Below are 23,670 nucleotides of genomic sequence, written 5' to 3' on the forward strand. Positions count from 1 at the left end.
CTCCTTGATTTTGTACTCCTTGATTTCACTTGCTCTACTTCTTTCCACTTAGGTGCACAGTCCTCCATTTGGTATTCGGGTGGATTGATAGGTGGGATGTCTGAAGGAATTGATATAGGCTCCTGCCTTTTTGAATCTGTATGTGTTTCCTCCAAATATTTCTCCAGCTCAAACTTAGATGATTTTAGTTTGTCATTTTTCTCACTGGTGAATAACTTCTTTACAAATTTGAATGGATCTTTATAAAAGTTAGTTCTCACATGCTCCTTCTTTTTGTAGTGTTTCTATAGATGCTCAGCTCTGCACAATGTTGCAAGCTTATCTTTTATGACCCTTTGTAACAGATTGAGTCCCTCCTTCTGACTTTGTTTTGCTTTTCTCCACTGTTTCCTCAGCTGCCTCCTTTGTCTAATTAAGCGTTCAATCTGCTGCTGCTGTCTAGACTTTCCAGGATAGTTTGTACTTTTTCCTTCCTTTTTTCAACTCCAAACTCCAACTCTCTTCCATATGCGTAGATCATGTCCCCAAATTTATCCAGATTCTTTTCAACTGTTCCACTTAACCTTTCCAACACAAAACAGAGATCCGTGTTTACTGTGTCCCACGCAGTTTTCTCACAAGCTCTTGGTCATTTTACTCTAGGTTCTTTTCTCTTTTACGCTGGTTCGTCTGACCGGGTTTGTCATTAGGTTCATCACTAGTTGTATCCATGCAAGTACTCCTCACATCTGGTTTGCCTCTTGTTGCTGGATTTCATTCGTTTGACTTTACTCACTTCATAAGACATACTGATCAATGCGAGGCTTGTCCCTTCTCCCTCAAGCATTTCATTCTCCTTTGATAGATCTTCAAACCCCTGACCGTTTTCGCCTTGCTCTAGCCACAGACACAAATCTGGAGTTCCATGTCTTTGCTAACTGCAGATCTTGAACTAGTCTTTTGTGAAGTACTTTCCATTCTCATATCCGTTTCCGTTCCTAAGTTATTAACCGTGTTATCCAATGTTGAGTCATCTTCCTCCCCCGCTCTCGCAGACTCTAGGGGTATTTTTCTGTTTAATTTCTTAGAAACCTTGGGCGGGTGTCTCCAGCATCCTGTTTATCTTTGAAAACACAGAGCTGAATAATGCCGACAAGGGTAGCCTACCCTTGCCAGCCCCATAATGCTGGAAAATTGGGAAAAAAATTATATTATGTTGTGCTCTATATTATAATACTACAATTGTAAACACATTGTTGTTATTTTGTTATTTAAGTTCTATTGAAATACTACATTTCCATTTTTGATAATCACAATAAAAAGTGTGTATTTAATTTTTTTTTTTTTTAGAAAACTGTCCAAATTGCTTATTTGAGGGCTAAAAATGTAAAATCTGCACAAAAAAAGAGCATTTTTAACATGGAAATTGCCAAAATAAAATTGTATTGTATATTCCAGGATACACCAGGTAGGACAGCTTGCAGATTACTTTACTAGAGAGCAGCGTATGTTGGTTATGAGTGAAGCATACAGATACATACAGGTGTGTGTGTATGTGTGTATGTGTGTATATATATATATCACAAGGATGGCTATAGGGGGTGACGTCAGACCAGAAACAGAAACCACAACAAGCAATGGCGGGGCGAAACTGAGACTCTATGGCACTCAGTGCTTTATTAAACAAAATAAAAGGTTTGTACAAAACAAAAAACTTTTACGAAGAAAACGACAGTTGGCCAAACAAACAAATAAACAAACAATAACAAGTATTGTGCTGGTTTACAAGCCAGCACACTTAGCCATTGTTATTTCTTAGCTTCCCTTTGTTTACCTCTAGCTCCAAACAGGTTCTCCACTCATGAACACTCTTCATCTGCAGCCAAACTGTAGATCTTTTATATTATGGCTGAGGGGTTAACTAGCTATTAATGATCTTATTACCCCTCGACCATAGTCTGCATGAGTTTAATAAGGATGTGTGACTGTCAGCTGGTTAAATAATCAGTATCTGACAGTCACATATCCTCACAATGTATTTAAAACAATACAAAACAATAACAGATAATGACGGACGGCACCTCACTTTCCTGCCAAACCACAATACATAACAAACACTGGCTCTTCACAGTCATAAATCTATAATATAATATACATAATATATATTAATCATAATATTAGCGTACACAGTCTATATATATATATATATATATATATATATATATATATATATATATATATATATATATATATATATATATACACACACACACACACACACAGTGTTGTGAAAAAGCATTTCCCCCTGCATGATTTTCTGCATTTTTGCATATTTTTGACACTGGATGTTATCAGATCTTCAACCAAAATCTAATACCTGAGTGAACAAATAACACAAAATTTTGATACCTATTTCATTTATTTACTAAAGAAAGTTGTGCAACACCCAGTGCCCCTGTGTGAAAGAGTAATCGCCCCCTTAGACCCAATAACTGGTTACTCCACCTTTAGCAGCAATAACTGCAACCAAACGCTTCCTGTAGTCATTGATCAGTCTCACACAGCGCCGTGGAGGAATTTTGACTCACTCCTTTATGCAGAACTTCAGGTCCTGCCACAACATCTCAATGGGGTTTAGGTCTGGACTTTGACTAGGCCATTCCAAAACTTTAAATTTCTTGTTCTCCAGCCATTCTGATGTAGACTTGCTTGGGTGTTTCGGATGAAATTGAAATAAATCCCGTTTTTGCCCAGTGTGTTTCTGATGGTGGAGTCATGAACACTGACCTTAGCCTAGGTGAGAGAGGCCTGCAGATCCCTGGATGTTGTTCTAGGGTTCTTTGTGACTTCCTGGATGATTTTACGCCTTGCTCTTGGAGAGATTTTGGCAGGACGGCCACTCCTGGGAAGATTCACTACCGTCCCAAACTTTCTCCATTTGGACAATATGACTCTTACTGTGGTTTGGTGGAGCCCCAGATCCTTAGACATGGTTTTGTAACCTTTTTTCCAGACTGGTAGGCATTAACAACTTTTTTTCCAGAGGTCTTCAGGAATTTATTTTGATCGTGCCATGATGTGCCTCTAGAACCTGTGTGCTGACAACTTCACTCTGATGGTAAGGGCCAAAGTTAGTCAGATTTATATAGGGCTGGCCCAAATCAGGCCTGATTGTTAACTAAAGTATTCAAACAGCTGACCCTAATTATCCTTTAATTGTGTTGAGTTAACTAGGGGGGTCAATAACTTTTTCACACCTGAAGATTGCATGTTTGATTACCCTGCACACCAAACACATGAAGAAGCACCAAACGTTGGTGTCATTTTTTCTCCCAGACTCCCTCTATATACTATTACAACCCACAAAAAGATCTGACCAAATTCAACGTGAAAAATGTGCAAAAATGCAGAAAATCAGACAGGGGGCTGAGTTGAGCTGAGCATTTAATAAATAAACATAACAGAAAATGAACGGTGGTACCAAAACTGTACCAAGACTCGACTGCTAATCAGTCATTCAATTGGAGTGGCGGTACAACTGCACGTGAATTAATAAAGTGCAATTCCCCGTGCTCACATATTATTACTTTTTACTTGCTCGTGAAGTGCTGTGCAATCCTCGTGCCTAAATACAAATATACATTTTAAACACTTGTGTTATACAGACCCGTTTATATCCCGTGTACCAGTGACTATACACCAACATTAACACACAACATGCAACATATAACAGAAAATACACACAGGGGGGCGGGCATTTTGTCACAGGTGCAAATACTTTTTATATATATATATACACACACACAAAGGGTGTTTCCCTGCACAGGGTGGAGCAGTGTCCCACCGTGGTAATACACCACCCGTTGTGACCGTTACTGTCTTCTCAGTACAGACCGTTTGTTACACGACAAAGTTTCAAAGTTACTTTGAACCCACGCCATGGTAACTTGATAGATATTTATATAAATATATGGTAATGTCCGTTAGTGGTAGAGGAGTTAGTGTTACTGACACTGACTGGTGTGAATGTTGAGAGAGTCCTGAGGGTGTCTACGGTCAAGTGTGTTTTATGTTAGACCGAGGTACAGACATTCTTTTCCAGAAATATAAAGAGAAGTCTTTATAATAATTCATTTTTATAAGGAATGTGACAAAAATCTCCTTACACTCTCCTCTCTCCTCTCATCTCTGTCAGGTGGAGCGGGAGGAGCAGCGCCCCCTGGAGGAGCGGGGCAGGCTGCTCCTGTCTTTGCAGTTCCTCTCGGGAAGGGGAGGTCTTCTCGTGGGGATCCTGCGCTGTGCTCACCTGGCAGCCATGGACGTCAACGGCTTCTCTGACTGGGGATGAAACACAGTGTCTGTCTGTCTGTCTGTCTGCCTGTCTCTGTCCATATCAGTGTGTGTGTCTTTGTCTATCTATTTCAATCAGTGTGTTTGTGTCTTGTCTCTCTGTCTATCAGTGTGTGTGTCTCTTTCTCTGTCAGTGTCTGTGTCTCTATCTCTATCAGTGTGTGTGTTTCTGTCACTGTCTCTATCAGTGTGCATGTGTCTCTGTCTCTCTGTCTCTATCAGTGTGTGTGTCTCTGTCTCTATCAGTGTGTGTGTGTGTGTGTTTCTGTTGCTCTGTTTCTATCAGTGTGTGTCTGTCTCTGTCTGTCTCTCTGTCTCTATCGGTGTGTGTCTGTCTCTATCAGTGTGTATGTGTCTCTGTCTCTCTGTCTCTATCAGTGTGTGTGTCTGTCTGTCTGTCTTTATCAGTGTGTGTGTCTCTTTGTTTCTCTATTCTTTTCTGATTTCTGTTTTTTTTTCAGGTACCTGAAACCCGACGTTCACAAGAAATCCAAACACAAAACCATCGTGAAGAAGAAAACTCTCAACCCGGAATTCAACGAGGTGAGAAACAAGCAGACACACAGACACTGACAGACACGCACACACAGACACTGATAGAGACACAGACACAGACAGACACTGATAGAGACACACAGACACGCACACACAGACACTGATAGAGACACAGACACACAGACACTGACAGACACGCACACACAGACACTGATAGAGACACAGACACACAGACACTGACAGACACGCACACACAGACACTGATAGAGACACAGACACACAGACACTGACAGAGACACAGACACATAGACACAGACAGACACAGACACACAGACACTGACAGACACAGACACACAGACACTGACAGAGACACAGACACACAGACACTGACAGACACGCACACACAGACACTGATAGAGACACAGACACACAGACACTGACAGACACGCACACACAGACACTGATAGAGACACAGACACACAGACACTGACAGACACACAGACACACAGACACTGATAGAGACACAGACACACAGACACTGATAGAGACACAGACACACTGACAGACACACAGACACACACACTGATAGAGACACAGACACACAGACTGATAGACACACACACAGACACTGATAGACACAGACACACAGACACTGACAGACACGCACACACAGACACTGATAGAGACACAGACACTGACAGACACTGATAGAGACACAGACACACAGACACTGAGAGACACAGACACACAGACACTGATAGAGACACACACACAGACACTGATAGAGACACAGACACACAGACACTGATAGACACGCACACACAGACACTGATAGAGACACAGACACACAGACACTGATAGAGACACAGACACACAGACACTGATAGAGACACAGACACACAGACACTGACAGACACGCACACACAGACACAGATAGACTGACACAGACACACAGACACTGATAGACACAGACACACAGACACTGACAGAGATAGACACACACAGGCACTGATATAGACACACGCAGACACTGATAGAGACACAGACACACAGACACTGATAGAGACACAGACACAGACACTGATAGAGACACAGACACACAGACACTGATAGACACAGACACACAGACACTGACAGAGATAGACACACACAGGCACTGATATACAGACACACACAGACACTGATAGACACACACACAGACACTGATAGAGACACAGACAGACACTGATAGAGACACAGACACACAGACACTGATAGACACAGACACACAGACACTGACAGAGATAGACACACACAGGCACTGATATAGACACACGCAGACACTGATAGAGACACAGACACACAGACACTGATAGACACTCACACACAGACACTGATAGAGACACAGACACACATACACTGATAGACACGCACACACAGACACTGATAGAGACACAGACACACAGGCACTGATAGAGACACAGACACACAGACACTGATAGAGACACACTGACACAGACACACACACTGATAGAGACACAGACACACAGACACTGACAGAGACACAGACACACACAGGCACTGATATAGACACACGCAGACACTGATAGAGACACAGACACACAGACACTGATAGAGACACAGACACACAGACACTGATAGAGACACAGACACACAGACACTGATAGAGACACAGACACACAGACACTGACAGAGACAGACACACACAGGCACTGATAGAGACACACACAGACACTGATAGAGACACAGACACACAGACACTGATAGACACACACACAGACACTGACAGAGACACAGACACACAGACACTGATAGAGACACACACAGACACTGATAGAGACACAGACACACAGACACTGATAGAGACACACACACACACTGATAGAGACACAGACAGACACTGATAGAGACACACACAGACACTGACAGAGACACAGACACACAGCACTGACAGAGACAGACACACACACACACAGACAGACACTGATAGAGACACAGACACACAGACACTGATAGAGACAGACACTGATAGAGACACAGACACACAGACACTGATAGAGACACAGACACACAGACACTGACAGAGATAGACACACACAGGCACTGATATAGACACACACAGACACTGATAGAGACACAGACACACAGGCACTGATAGAGACACAGACAGACACTGATAGAGACACAGACACACAGACACTGATAGACACACACACACAGACACTGATAGAGACACAGACACACAGACACTGATAGACACACACACACACAGACACTGATAGACACACACAGACACTGATAGAGACACAGACACACAGACACTGATAGAGACACACACACAGACACTGATAGAGACACAGACACACAGACACTGACAGAGATAGACACACACAGGCACTGATATAGACACACGCAGACACTGATAGAGACACAGACACACAGGCACTGATAGAGACACAGACAGACACTGATAGAGACACAGACACACAGACACTGATAGAGACACAGACACACAGACACTGATAGAGACACAGACACACAGACACTGACAGAGACACACAGACACACACAGACACTGATAGAGACACAGACACACAGACACTGACAGACACGCACACACAGACAGACACTGATAGAGACACAGACACACAGACACTGATAGACACACACACACAGACACTGATAGAGACACAGACACACAGGCACTGATAGAGACACAGACAGACACTGATAGAGACACAGACACACAGAGACACTGATAGAGACACACAGACACACACAGACACTGATAGAGACACACACACAGACACTGATAGAGACACAGACACACATACACTGATAGACACGCACACACAGACACTGATAGAGACACAGACACTGATAGAGACACAGACACACAGACACTGATAGAGACACACAGACACACAGACACACACACACACTGATAGAGACACTGATAGAGACACAGACACACACACTGACAGATACAGACACACACAGACACTGATAGAGACACAGACACACACAGGACAGAGATAGGCACACACAGACACTGATAGAGACACAGGCACACACACACAGACACTGATAGAGACACAGACACACAGACACTGATAGACACAGACACACAGACACTGACAGAGATAGACACACACAGGCACTGATATAGACACACACAGACACTGATAGAGACACAGACACACAGACACTGATAGACACGCACACACAGACACTGATAGAGACACAGACACACAGGCACTGATAGAGACACAGACAGACACTGATAGAGACACAGACACACAGACACTGATAGAGACACAGACACACAGACACTGATAGACACAGACACACAGACACTGATAGAGACACAGACAGACACTGATAGAGACACAGACACACAGACACTGATAGACACGCACACACAGACACTGATAGAGACAGACACACAGACACTGATAGAGACACAGACACACACAGACACTGACAGAGACACAGACACACAGGCACTGATAGAGACACAGACACACAGACACTGATAGAGACACACACACACAGGCACTGATAGACACACGCAGACACTGATTGAGACACAGACACACAGGCACACACAGACACTGATAGAGACACAGACACACAGACACTGATAGAGACACACACACACAGACACTGATAGACACAGACACACAGACACTGATAGAGACACACACACTGATAGAGACACAGACACACAGGCACTGATAGAGACACAGACAGACACTGATAGAGACACAGACACACAGACACTGATAGAGACACAGACACACACACTGACAGAGAGACACACACACACACTGATAGAGACACACACAGGCACTGATAGACACACAGAGGCACTGATAGAGACACACACAGACACTGATAGAGACACGACACACATACACTGATAGACACACACACAGACACTGATAGACACAGACAGACACTGATAGACACAGACACTGATAGAGACACACACAGACACTGATAGAGACACAGACACACAGACACTGATAGAGACACAGACACACACTGATAGAGACACAGACAGAGACACTGATAGAGACACAGACACACAGACACTGATAGAGACACAGACACACAGGCACTGACAGAGACACACACAGACACTGACAGAGACAGACACACACAGACACTGATAGAGACACAGACACACACTGACACTGATAGAGACACAGACACACAGACACTGATAGAGACACAGACACACAGACACTGATAGAGACACAGACACTGACAGAGATACTGATATAGACACACACAGACACTGATAGACACACACACAGGCACTGATATAGAGACACAGACACACAGACACTGATAGAGACACAGACACACAGGCACTGACAGAGACTGATAGAGACACAGACACACACACTGATAGACACAGACAAACAGACACTGACAGAGATAGACACACACAGGCACTGATATAGACACACGCAGACACTGATAGAGACACAGACACACAGACACTGATAGAGACACAGACACACTGATACTGACAGAGACACACACACAGGCAGACACTGATAGAGACACACAGACATAGACAGGCACTGATAGAGACACACACAGACACTGATAGAGACACAGACACACAGACACTGATAGAGACACACACACACAGACACTGATAGAGACACAGATAGAGACAGACACTGACAGAGACAGACACACACAGGCACTGATATAGACACACACAGACACACACACACACACAGAGACACACACACAGACCCTGATAGAGACACAGACACACAGACACTGGTCACAGACTATATCTGATAGAACCGCAGACACACGTAATGTCGTGACACTGGACTGACTATCTGTGTGACTAGTGTCCGTTAGACTATCTCTGGTATATCTGTTGACTGACTATCACTGTGTCTGTTGTGTGACAGTGACTACTGACAGACACTGTGCACTGTAGTAGTCACCCACTGTGACTTCACTGCTGACTGTGACACAGACAGGTGTGTCCATGATATAGAGACTAGACACACACTGTGTAGTGTGAACCCTGACTAGACTCTGTGTCTGGACTGTGACACTGTCTGTGTGTTCACAGGGACTATCTGATGACACACTCTGTGACTATGATGGTGACTGACAGGACATGTGACTGATATAGGACACAGACAGTCACTGATTAGAGACTGTGTCTGTGTGTGTCGTGACTATGTGTCTGTGACTGTGTCTTGTCTGACGACTATATCACCAAGTGTCACTGACAGACACTGATAGAGACACAGACACACAGACACTGATAGAGACACACACAGACACTGACAGAGACTGATATAGACACACACACACACAGATAGAGACACACACACACAGACACTGACACACAGACACTGATAGAGACACAGACACACAGACACTGATAGACACAGACACACAGACACTGATAGAGACACAGACACACAGACACTGATAGAGACACAGACACACAGGACACTGATAGACACTGATAGAGACACAGACAGACACTGATAGAGACACAGACACACAGGCACTGATAGAGACTGATAGAGACACAGACAGACACTGATAGAGACACAGACACACAGGCACTGATAGAGACACAGACAGACACTGATAGAGACACAGACACACAGACACTGATAGAGACACAGACACTGACAGAGACAGACACACACAGGCACTGATAGAGACAGACACACAGACACTGATAGAGACACAGACACACAGACACTGATAGAGACACACACTGATAGAGACACAGACACTGATAGAGACACACACACACAGACACTGATAGACACAGACACTGATACAGACACTGATAGAGACACAGACACACAGACACTGATAGAGACACACACAGACACTGATAGAGACACAGACACACAGGCACTGATAGAGACACACACAGACACTGATAGAGACACAGACACACAGACACTGATAGACACAGACACACAGACACTGATAGATACAGACACAGACACACAGACACTGATAGAGACACAGACACACATACACTGATAGACACGCACACACAGACACTGATAGAGACACAGACACACAGACACTGATAGACACACACACACAGACACTGATAGAGACACAGACACACAGACACTGATAGAGACATGCAAACACAGACACTGACAGAGATAGACACACACAGGCACAGATATAGACACACGCAGACACTGATTGAGACACAGACACACAGGCACTGATAGAGACACAGACAGACACACTGATAGAGACACAGACACACAGACACTGATAGAGACACAGACACACAGACACTGACAGAGATAGACACACACAGGCACTGATATAGACACACGCAGACACTGATAGAGACACAGACAGACACTGATAGAGACACAGACACACATACACTGATAGAGACACAGACAGACAGACAGATAGCTGTGTGTGTGTGTGTGTGTGTGTGTGTGTGTATGTGTGTATATATATATATATATATATATATATATCTATCTCGTAACAGTTACTATGAAGTGTATTACATGTTTTTAAGTAAAAGCTTACTGCTATTGTACTGTGATTTATTTCATGGGTTTAAATGTTCTATTATAGAATATAATGTAACCAACTGAGTAATTTCATAGTTATCTCATTTGCTAATAGGTTAATTGACACAGGCTTCCCTCACCAAGCCACATGACCAAATACAGGTGTCATAAATCAAACTCTTTTAGGTCAGTCAGGAAGACGCTACAAGACAGACATGCCTTGGTGTAAGTCTGTTCTTTTATTCAACAGAATAAAAGATGCTGAACTCTTTGGAGACATTCATATTCATAAAGGGTTAATTCCTGTCAAAATGAGAAAACAGGAGTACAAGATCGGATTTCGTCCACAGCCGCCTATTTAATGGCAATTGCTATTCATAATATTAATAATAATAATAATAATAATAATAATAATAATAATAATAACTAGAACTGCCAGGCATTTTTACAGCTCCCAAGCCCCAGTATCAATACCCGTCTAAGCGTGTTTAGTTTTCTCAATGTGCCAAGTTTAAAATCAGCAACTTCAACAGTTCCACAGAAGATGATTTTGAAAGTTTTTTTTTCCAAAAATGCAGCAGACGGCCATCTTGTTTAACGCACAAATGCCATTTGTGAAAATGTAAATTTTACCAACACAGGCACGATGGTTTTCAAGTTTGGAGTGTCTCAAGTGAACCATTTTTAAACTGAAGCAGTTTTAAATATAAGAAGAAAATGTAGGAGTGGCAGCCATATTGTTTCACGAAACATAACCATTTTAACACATTTGTATTCCACTTTCACCGGAACGATGCCTACCAGGTTAGGAGTCTGTTGATCAGACTGTTTTCAAATAAAAGCAGTCTGCTGTTAAGGGCGCTTTTCGGTGAAATTTGCGGCAGCCATTTTACTATTGAATTGTATCACATCAACTTCTGCTTTGCAAGCAGGTTTTGATGCTGATAAGATCTGCCAAGTGTCAGATCAACCACTTCAACTGTGCAAAAGATTTCAAGAAGAAATGCGTCACACAGCCTGTTTCAGGAAATGGCTTTGCGATGACGTGAGACTAGAAGAAGCAGTTGAACACAGACGGGTACAGTGCAGTGGAACATGCACCACTTTATTTTTAACACAAAATTAAATTAAATATTTAAACAACAATAAACACTGCTCACAGAGGAAAATAAAAGATTTAAACAAAAATAAATCACAAACACAATAATAACAAATAGGATCCAAGTAGTTTTTAATTTATTTTCTCCTCGCTTGTCCGTACAGCCACCAGGAGTGCAGAGAGCTGCAGTTATTATGCAGGTGACTATCTCCCGATTAGCTACAAATTAATCACTTAATTAATTCGGGAGATGGCCACCTTCTGCACGGGTTTTATATTGTGGATATTGTGCTTCCCATCCACGCTGCAAAACAATAACAAAACTAAAACACAGCTACGCCGTCATAAAATAATAAATAAACGGTGGTTCGCTGTCATCTATAAACAAAATAAAACACAATACAATAAACAAATGCAAAATAACATAGGGGAGGAGGGGGAGACCCCATTCTAAAAATAAACAATACGATTAAACAGCAGGGCTTTCTTACCACCCTGCTATATATCCCCCTTATTGTGCGAAGCACACATGGCCCCAATGGCCACCCCTCAGTCTCAATGTCCCAGAAGAGGGGGAGCAAGGTGTCGATTGTGACGGCCAAGGTGGGAGGTCCTTCTCTCCCCACTCCTTCGTTGCTGGCAGCTCCCTCTTCCGGGGCTTCAGCCACTGTTCCTCCTGCCGCGAAAGTGCGGCTGGGTGAGCTGGTCTCCTGACCTCCACCCCCTTCTTTGCAGCCGGCAGCCCCCTTTTCCAAGGTGCCGGCCCCAGTGCTTCCTGCGGTCCTGCAGGACTAGTACTGGCTCCAGGTGGTGCAAGCCAGGCAGCGGCCCCAGGCGAAGCAGTGCCAGCAGCAGACCCAGGCGAAGCAGAGCTGGCAGCGGCCCCAGGCGAAGGAGAGGAGAGATAGGCAACCCCAGGAGAAGCGGGACCATCGGCGACCCCAGGCAATGCGGGACCATCGGCGACCCAAGGCGAAGCGGGACCCTCGGCGACCCCAGACGAAGTGGGACCCTCGGCGACCCCAGGCGAGGTGAAGCAGGACCCTCAGCGACCCCCAGGTGAAGCGGGACCCTCAGTGGATAAAAGATAGAGAGAAGAAGCCCCAGGCAAAGCAGAAGGACAGGCAGCCCCAGGCGATGCGAAGTGACGGGCAGTCCCAGGCAATGCGGACATAGCATCCTTGGGCAGTGCAAGGCAGGGAAGCAGCAGACCCTCGGGAGGCGATGGTGGGTGGAGAGCCAAGCCTAGCTGTGGTGTTGGGTTTGGCCCTCTTCGCAGCCACTGCGGCTGGGCATTTTTCCCCTATGCTTCCCTCAGCAACCTATGCAGGGGCTGCTGGTGGTGGTGGGAGAGACATGCAGTCTTCCCATTGAGGTGGAGTTGCCACCAGCAGGTATTCTCTGTCTGCTGGTGGAGGTGGAAGCAGCACGCAGTCCTCCCACAGGGATGGAACCAGCAGGTATTCTCCCTCTGCTGGTGTAGGTGGGAGTGACAAGCAGTCCTCCCATTGAGGTGGAGGTGGAGGTGGAACCAGCAGACATTCTCCCTCTGCTGGTAAGTACCTGGGCTGTGGACTCACCGGCTCCCCCTTCTTGGGCTGTGGACGCTTGGGCTCCTCCCACTCAGGCGCAGGACGTTCAGGATCCTCCCACTCAGGCACAGGACGTTCAGGCTCCTCCACTTGGTAGAGGTGGCAGAACCAGCAGGTATTCTTCTAGAGGGAGGGGGCAGGCTTGGGCTGTGGTTGTTCAGGATCCTCATTCTTGGGCGTTGGCTGAGTGTGGTCTCTTGCCCAGAACCACTCTGCCGCATCCCCAACCAGGCCCTGGTTCCAGGCCTCCTCATAGTCCTCACCATAGGGGCAGTCCTCCCAAACGTGCCCAAACTCACCACAGGCTCCGCACATGGGGGCCCCTTCAGCCCTCCATTCTTCCTGCTCGAGCCCAGGTGGTAACCTCTTCTGATGCTGCGGTTGCTGCAGCTGCTGCTTCTTGCAGCTCTTCTTCTTTCCTCCCATCCTTCCTTCCTCTTCCTCACTCCAAAAAAAAAAATAAAATAAAAAAATACGAAACTGCAGTACCCTTCTGCAGTACCTCTTCTGGGCTGAGTCCAGGAGGCGCTGGTGATCCCATTTCTTATTGAGGAATTTGGTGATAAAACGAGTGATCAGGAGAGGATTTATCAGTATGCACATCTATAAAGAGGTATGTGACAAATACTGCGAACAAGGGGAGGGGCTTGGCTGGAGATGCAGTACTGATTGTACTTCTGCGAATCAGTGCCTTTTAAACCCATTTTACTCTGAAAAAATTTTTTTAAACAGCGCATGTAAAATAAACAGCACGTGTGAAAATAAATTGGACCTGACGCACCTGACAAGCACTGAATAAATGGACCGCAAAGGGTTAAATAAGTTTTTAGAAGCCTTTTTATCTGTGATCTATAATAAAGAGGTTGATTTAGAGAGCATATACACAGAAACAAAAAATTTTAGAAATTTTGCCTATCAAGTGTGAGAGGTGTCTTAAAGTCAATTCGAAAATGATGGGACAAGAAATTGTTTCTTGGATTTAAAAAAAAAAAAATGCTAACCCTAGATTGGTTTCACAGTTATGTTATAAACATAGTAACATCATTGATTTGGTGAGGTTGAGGGAGCAGATTGAATGGGATTGGTCTGTGCAACACAGAGACTTGTACTGGCAGAAAAGTCTAGTAAAAAAACAGGTTTGCAAGGGTTGAATACAAATGAAGACAAGCGGTATGTACAAAATGCTTAAAATACCACATCTCAGGGAAATGTGGTACTGTTAATTCTGCGAATTATAAAATAAGAAAGCCTACTATGCTTAGATGTGTTTTACTGCAGTTAGTAATTATGGTTGGTATTCGGTATATGGTAGATCAGGCACTTTTGGATAGTAGATCTACTTATACACTCTTGCAGGAAGAACTGTGCGAAAAATTTTTTAAAAAGCCAAATGAAAGAAGGATGGCAATTTCTGGTTTTGTATTGATTTTAGGGAACTTAAGAACATAAGAAAGTTTACAAACGAGAGGATGTCATTAGGCCCATCTTGCTCGTTTGGTTGTTAGTAGCTTATTGATCCCAGAATCTCATCAAGCAGCTTCTTGAAGGATCCCAGGGTGTCAGCTTCAACAACATTACTGGGGAGTTGGTTCCAGACTCCCACAACTCTCTGTGTAAAAAAAGTGCCTCCTATTTTCTGTTCTGAATGCCCCTTTATCTAATCTCCATTTGTGACCCCTGGTCCCTTGGATCGACATTCATGGAGTTTCCTTACGATTCAATTTACACGTGAAATGGCGATGCGACTGTACTTTTGGGAGAATTAGTTGGGTAAATCAGGTTTGTGGCTGAAAAAAAATGGCCAATGAGAGGGAAAGGGTAAATCTCATTTACTTGTGGAAATGACAAAACCCACGGGAAAATCCACGCCCAGTTTCGCATGAGAACCCGCATTTCACGTGTAAATGTTAATAAACGTGTTTATCCTTAACTATAAATATTGCAAGAGAGAAGGTCAGTTGTTACTGTGGATTCCAAGACGGCAGAAAGTAGTGGGTGATTTTTTCGTTAGCAGTGGTGCAGTTCACCTTAATGATAATGAGGGCAGCTTTTTTTTATTATTGTTTTTTGCTGTGTCTGGACTGTCATGTTATATATCTCTTGTGGGTTTAGTTCTGTATAAAACCACCTACCATGAACTGCGTTATTATGCCCTTGTTATAGTATTAAAGCAGCTGTTTGAGAATACCCTTGCTGTAAAAACTACACTAAAATTAAACACGAAGAGCAAGTGAGCTGCTTAAATGTCTAACTGAATTTATTCCCGTCCTTTTTTTTTTATCCCAGCTATGTCCAAAGACAATGAGTGTCTGCCGTCCACTTTAATATATATATAGTTTGTGAACTGGATGTGAGCCAGCTCGATCGCCCAAAACAGCCCAAATTACATTGCAAATGTATTGATTGTGTTTTATTTGTTTGTATCATTAATATTTAATACAACAGTAAATTCAACACAACTCAAAAGAAAGGATATAATCTCTGACAGCACGCGCCTCCTCAGATCGTTGCTGTCCAGTTGAAACTGGTGGCTGAGGTAACCACAGTTGCCAAGTCCGCTTATAATAAGCAGGATTTGGTTTGTTTTTTGAGAGTCGCGGGTTTGGAATTCGTATAAACACCCATACTCTAAACTGAAAAGCAGTGCCGCGTTTTTTTTTTCTCGTGAGACTTGGAAACACTGTTAACATTCCCCGTCTGTCTCACAGAAAGCAACTGATTCCTGAACACCTCATTTTGTTGTTGACAAGAGTTTGTGGCAATTTTGGTAATGAACTAATGCACTTCAATCCGTTTCATCAGTATTTGCCACCTCCCTGATAAATCGTTTTATCACCAAACTCCTCAATAACGTGATCCAAGTCATTATTTTATCACTGTAACATCTCAAAAAGCTCTGCAGATGTCTGTGATATTCTTTGAGCCCTGGATGCAGAAGCAGCTCTCTCTTTTGTTCGTTGATATTGTGGTATATATTCTTAACATACAATCGCCGCACCCATAAAATGTGCAGCTCCATTTTAAAATGGCTTTGATATGAAAATGAAAAACAATCAGATACAACTGAATATTTTATTTTATGAACATCATACATAACATTTTCAGAGCAGAAACTCCGTATTTACATTGAAAATGTTTTTTTTGCTTATTTTTTTTCAAAACGAGCACATATACATAAACATGAAAAGCTGTAATAAAATAGATTTTACACAATAAACTTCTGTGTAAACAAGTTTAGAAAGCTCTATGCACATATACAATTATAAAACATAAATAACATTAAAAAAATAGCATAAAACAAAAATCTAACATAATTTATGCAACATGAAAGCGCTTTGAGTGAAACAAAGTTCAAAAGTCTGTTCTGAGTTATATTACAGCTTTCTCTGTACAATCTATGCAGAAAACATGCTTTTCAACTGTACCAGTGCGTTTGCCACAGACTGCCTTTTCACAACAAGCCATCAAAAGTCCTCTTTTTATTGCATTTCGCAACCTGGCATTGTCTTTTATTCTGTGTGCCAGTGGGTACAGCTCTAGTTGAAGGTTGAGGGGCATTTTCCAGCTGGATCTTATTATTATCTTATCTCTTATTAGAATGTTTCTGCCATAGCTCCAGGTCTAGCTTCAAAATTAAGTCTCTCCAAGAGATTGTGTTGACGGTGCACTCCTTGTACAAAACAAAAGCCAGGTCAAAAACATTATAAAAAACAGCCACAGGTCACCTACGAATATTACCTTTGATAAAATACAGTCGTACATTTGTTTACACCTGTACACACTCAGGGTGGCACAGTCGTTCTGCTTGAGGAGTGTAGTGGAGTGCAGGGTTGCACGGCAAGCTATTGGTGGTAACTCTATTCAGAGGACAGGCAGACGAAAAGAAAGTAGCATAGCCATATCACACTGGATTGTGATTCAATGTGTATATTTTTGTGACAACTGCTAGTAAAATAAATAATAATAATAATAATAATAATAATAATAATAATAATAATAATAATAATAATAATAATAATAATAATAATATATGATGTGTAGAATGACTTTCATTACTGTTTTAGCTCTCAACAGGAGTATGTAATACATTCTTTCACATTGACTTAGATTTTATTACAAAGCCCAGACTGAATTGTCGGCTATATTGTATTCATTTCAATATGCTGCATAAACTACTGGTCTGGCGGTTGAAGAAGCAAGTGCTTATAACTTATTCATTTTTATAATTATGCAGCTGAAACACTGTATGGGTATTTAATTCAAATATTTAGTGACACCTAAGAACGGACATGCACGAGATATTCACATACGCAGAGATATTTCAATTTGAACTGCAAATGTGTTCAAAAAGTGGCTATGGTGGTGCTAGTGTTAAAATGCTCAGCAAAATTTTCAGAATATTCAGTGTGTTGTCAATATTATAAATGACAAATTTAAATAACTTTTTTTCAGGAATCCATCAAGTTTCTAGACATATGGTGTGAGCACAAGGTATCTTTACTGATCCAAATAAAACCCAGCCTATGGGTGATTATCCTGGCCCAGTTAATATCCAAGCCGTCAGACGCTTTCTGGGTATAGTGGGCTGGTATCACAGGTTCATTCCTGATTGGTATTGCCGGTTCATCCCTGATTGGTATCATCGGTTCATTCCTGATTTCTCTGTGATTGCTTATCCTCTGAACAATCTTAGAAGGAGAGTTCAGTGGAATTAGGATGCTGTTTGTCAGTCTGTATTTGAGAAGTTAAAAACCGCACTCATGTGTCAACCAGTTCTGGCTATCCCAGATTTTGATTTGCCATTTAAGCTCTATATCGATGCCAGTGATCTTGGGTTAGGTCCTATGCTAGTAGGACACAATCAGTTGAAAAATGGAGGCCACGTGTTGATGGATTACTGGTTGAATGGTAACTGATCATGTGTCACTGACCTGAGTTTTTAGTAATTCAAAACCAAGATCTTCACTGGTGAAATTACTCTTACAGGAATTTACATTCAAGAGAAGTATCATAAAGGCAAGTTACATGTGGTGCGAGACGCCCTCTCCAGGATCTATGTGCCACAGGAAGATAGCAATATATGTGGGATAGTGATGGATGTGATTTCTATGCCTTTTGATGATCACGTAATATGGCAAGCTAGGATTGATGATCCTGAAGTACAGGCAATTCGATTAGACATACAGGGGACTGTGCAACCTGACCCAAAGTGTATTCTTTATGTACTGAAATAATACTTAAGCTATGTTGAACAGGAAAACACTCCAGCAATTGCAAAAATTGATGCATTCAATTTTTACTAGGTGGGGCACACCAAAGTATCTTTTGTCTGATTGGGGTGTACAGTTTAGAAGCAATATTTTGAAGCAGTAGTGTAAAGTTTGGGATATGGTAAAAAATTTCACGACCAGTTACCATACGTTCTATCAAAGATCATCTTTGCTATAAGGAATTGCTGGTTGAAAATAACATTCCTTGTTCCATAAGGTTTGGCTTCCTGCAAAGCAGTGAGTGCAGATAACCGTGTGGATTGTAACTGATTCTGATCCAGTGGAGAGGACTTTGTTTCTTTGCTACCTTGGAACCGTTCTGGATGTCAACAGGAAATTGTTACGGAGCAAAGGAGGGCCGTGAGTTTGAACTGGAGGTTTAATAAGAGACTTTATTTTGTTGGTTTATTGTATATGGTGGAGTTTGCAGAGAATTAGTTGATTGTTTAATAGAGCAACAATTTTGAAGAATTGTCTTTTCTTACACTCACTGTTTAGTTACAAATGTATTTTATTTTTCAACAATATAAAATTACAGGATATACAGTGGAGCTCCATTTATCCACATGCTTGGGAAGACAGGTCCACGGATAAATGAGGTGTCACTGCGTGTGACTAGAACGCATGAACAAAATACAGAAACTAGTAATGTAAACCCAATTAGCGTTTACTGGAGATACAATACAGTATATTACAAAGAGAAGAATGTGTTAAAATTAGTTTACTTTGACAGGGATACTCTGTGGTGGTGATTGTGAACAGGTGCAGAGGTGATGCAGTGCAGGAATAATCACAGACAATTGTAATCCGGTTTGGAAAGATTTCTTTTGTTTTATAATCCGAGTCTGGTGACCAAATATTAAGTTCCGGTAATACACAGCAATGTATAAAACACGGAATACAGAAAACAGGGATTGCAGCCCAAAATAATAAAGACAAGTTATCTGCCCCACAATAATACTCTAATAATAATCACGGTCACCCGTCCCGGTGCGTGCTGTAGTGCTCATAGAGGGTGATAACAATTTATTATAGTTCGTGACAGTTTTAGTGCAGTGGTGATCCGGTTTTGTGCTGGTCCAAGGCAACAGCTCCAGATTCGTGTTATCTGTCTGGTGATTCAAAAACACAGACAGTTACTAACAATTACAAACAAAACAAATTGTTTCTCTGTGTCTCTCACGGGCCTTCCAGTCTCTCATAAAAACCAAATGAAGGAAAAGATATACGATTCTCCGGCCCCTTTATGCTATCATGCATGACCCCTTGGTAAGAGATTGCAGCTGTCTTTATTGCCTGCAGATGCTACCTCGTTTACCTTCCGGGTCAATACGTTCCTGCAACAGTCTCGCCTTCTTCCAGGCTGACCGACTTCCTGACCCAGGAAATGAATTGTCAGACCAGCCCGCCCAAAGACTTCCCCTTCACTCTTCAACAAGAGTCAGATGAAATAACATGGCAGTTTCAAGTCTTGCAAAGAGAATACGTGGCTATTATCCCTCACATGTGTTTAGAGTAGGGGGTTATTGTGAAGAGGGAACTTTTGAAGAAACCCCATTAAAACACACAGAGACAACCTTATTGAAATCCTTTCTTTATTGTTTATAAACACATTGTTTACGAACTGTGAGCTAATAACCAGGAACAGTGCCACCTGCTGGTTCTGTTGGGGAATGCAATAGGAATCAATTATGTTTTGTACTGGTTTTCGGATTATGAAAAAGAAAGACTGATTGGAAAATCTGTTGCTTACCTTGGAAGCGCATTCTTGGGGATATTGGTTCGAACTGTGCAACTACCTTAAAGTGAACTGGACAAGATAATTATTGTGGTTGTTTTCCTTATTAAGTATGAAAACATTAAAAACCTGTTGCACTTGAACCTGGTGTCTTGACCAATCATATACATCACATCTCCACATATACCTGGGATACCTATAACTCAGTGAACTATTCGTTCACTATATATATATATATATATATATATATATATATATATATATATATATATATATATATATATATATATATATACACGAGAAAAATGAAATACTACAAAAGCGAGTAGCTCTTCATAAGACATTTATGATTGTTTGTTAACCTTAAAAGGATATCCATAAACGAAGCCATGTGCCTAGCAGATATAAATATCTCAAGGTATTATCACTAATTTATTCCACACATTAATATTGTTAAAAAGTGTTGCTAGTTTTCTGGGATTTCAAACAAAAAATACAATTCTATTGATTTACATTAAAACTAAACACACAAGCCTGCTGTGTCATTTAAACGTGTCTTCCATTTCAACAAAATGCATACCAACACAAGCGTTTTTTTTTTTCTTTTTGGAAGAGCTTTTGTAAACAATTCTTTTGAACCTTGAAAAAGTCCTCTGCAGTCGTTTGTTTCAGAGAAGACAAAACATGTTTGCTTGGATTGACATTGAAAAGTAATGTCCCTCCCATTGGGCTGCTCTGCACTCTGGTGGGCAAAAACGGTACTACAGTTTACTTCACATTCAAACATGAGTGCGTGCCATCTTTAAAATCTATTATCTTACCTCTTATTAGCTTTATTAACATTATCACTGGTCCTCACTTTAAAGGAGTGCTAACCAATGCATTATCTCACCTTGTAACACCACAAAAAAAAAAACCTCAACGACTAGAGGACACATTTGTTATTGAATTTACACGAGAGAATTCTAAACTTTTGTTCAATTTATTAATGATTTTGCTCTTTCTTGTTTGGTCTTCTCAGGAGTTTTTCTACGAGACGAGTCACAGCGAGCTCTCCACTAAGACCCTGGAGGTAACCGTGTGGGATTACGATCTGGGAAAATCCAATGACTTCATAGGTGAGGAAAAAAACTCTAAAACCAGAAACTGCACATGGTGAAAAAAAACCCTAGAAGAAACAGAGAGTCAAGCAGCTCTGATGCTTCATCTACCACAAACTCCTGAGGTGAAGAAACTGATTGAAGCAGACAAGCCATTGCAGGGATGGAAATAAGCCTCCTATTGCACAGCAGCTTCATCCACTCCAGGGTTTACTACCAGCTTAATTAGCCACAGTGTGTACAGGTAACAAGCTCAGGTGTGTCTTACTAAACTTATAGTGAAACCAGGAATGGATCACACTGCTGTGCAACAGGAGTTTCATTCCCAACCATGCATTTCTGCTCTAATGTGTGCATGTCTGTGCTGTGAGATGTTGGAAGTATCTGCTTCTTCTCTTTGTTTCTTTGTTTGTTTGAGTGGATCTTGTGATATTATAGGTAGTTCATCTGGAACTTCAAAAGACTAGTAACTGCACAGGGTGAAAAATAAAAAAAAAAGACTAGAAGAAACTGAGAGAGTCAAGCAGCAGACATTAGAGTCCAAGTGCTTGTCTGCTGCTTGATTCTCTCTTAGTTTCTTCTATTTTTTTTCTCCCTGTGCATAACTTATCATTATTGTGTTGAATGTCACAGAGATGTTTGTGTCTGTGTTTAAGGTGGCACCACACTGGGAATGAACTCCAAAGGGGATTGTCTGAAGCACTGGTTCGAATGCCTTAAGAACAAGGATAGGAGGGTGGAGCAATGGCACACGCTCACCAATGAGCTGCCTGGTTCTACCTACAATGACTAGCTCCTCCCCCCTCCTCCTACTCACTTATTGATCAGTGGGTGGCTGACAAGGGGAGGGGTTTGGAAAGAGGGCCTAAGGGGGAGCCTGGCAGATATTAATGAGGGCTTTAAACCTGAGAAGACTTTCTTTCTCCCTCTCATCCTCCCCCCCCCGGGAGAGGAGGGAAGGGGGGAGTTGGGGAGAAAGAGAGAGGATTCTTCTCTCTCTATTCTCTCTCCTCTTCCCCTCTCTATCTCTCTCTCTGCATGTATCGTTGTATTGGTGTTCTTTGCGCATTGCTCTCTGAAACGTGTTTGTGTCTGTACTTTGTTACTGAAAAAAAAACTTAACAGTTTTTTATTTGTATAAAATAAAAGCGCTAATGAGTTCTTGCTTGACAAATTAAGTGAACTTAAAAAATTTTTATCGTTTAAGACTAATAATAATGTTGGTGGTGTATTATAATTATATATACTATTAGTAAAATAAGAATAATAATAATAATAATAATAATAATAAATAATAATAATAATAATAATAATAATAATAAATCGTTAATTCTTCTAAATAAGACTGAGCTTCTATGTGCCTAAAAAGTAAATACATCTAACAAAATAAAATATATAGGCAAGACAGGTACAACATTACCCATGAAGAATACAGAATCCTGTCAAACATAAGAAATAACAAAGTAAATTAACTAATAGTTCCAATT

At 41.9% G+C, this 23,670-nt stretch overlaps 1 protein-coding gene across 1 annotated transcript; it reads left to right on the forward strand.

The window, feature by feature from the left end:
- The first annotated feature begins 4,323 nt into the window (after window positions 1-4,323).
- LOC121306784 (double C2-like domain-containing protein beta) lies at window positions 4,324-23,124 on the forward strand. The gene is made up of 4 exons (XM_041238711.1): window positions 4,324-4,343; window positions 4,791-4,872; window positions 22,105-22,201; window positions 22,840-23,124. Exons 1-4 carry the CDS (start codon window positions 4,324-4,326, stop codon window positions 22,974-22,976), a joined length of 336 nt encoding a protein of 111 aa, XP_041094645.1. The 3' UTR covers window positions 22,977-23,124.
- Window positions 23,125-23,670: the final 546 nt, after the last annotated feature.

This window comes from Polyodon spathula, chromosome 50, assembly GCF_017654505.1.
Source record: "Polyodon spathula isolate WHYD16114869_AA chromosome 50, ASM1765450v1, whole genome shotgun sequence".
Lineage (NCBI taxonomy): Eukaryota > Metazoa > Chordata > Actinopteri > Acipenseriformes > Polyodontidae > Polyodon > Polyodon spathula.

Bases quoted from the DNA above. Each gene is read 5' to 3' on its own strand.
- LOC121306784 (XM_041238711.1), top strand. From the start codon at position 4,324: ATGAAACACAGTGTCTGTCT. The intron at 4,873-22,104 runs GTGAGAAACAAG...TGGTCTTCTCAG, and splicing joins TCAACCCGGAATTCAACGAG to GAGTTTTTCTACGAGACGAG. The intron at 22,202-22,839 runs GTGAGGAAAAAA...TCTGTGTTTAAG, and splicing joins AAAATCCAATGACTTCATAG to GTGGCACCACACTGGGAATG.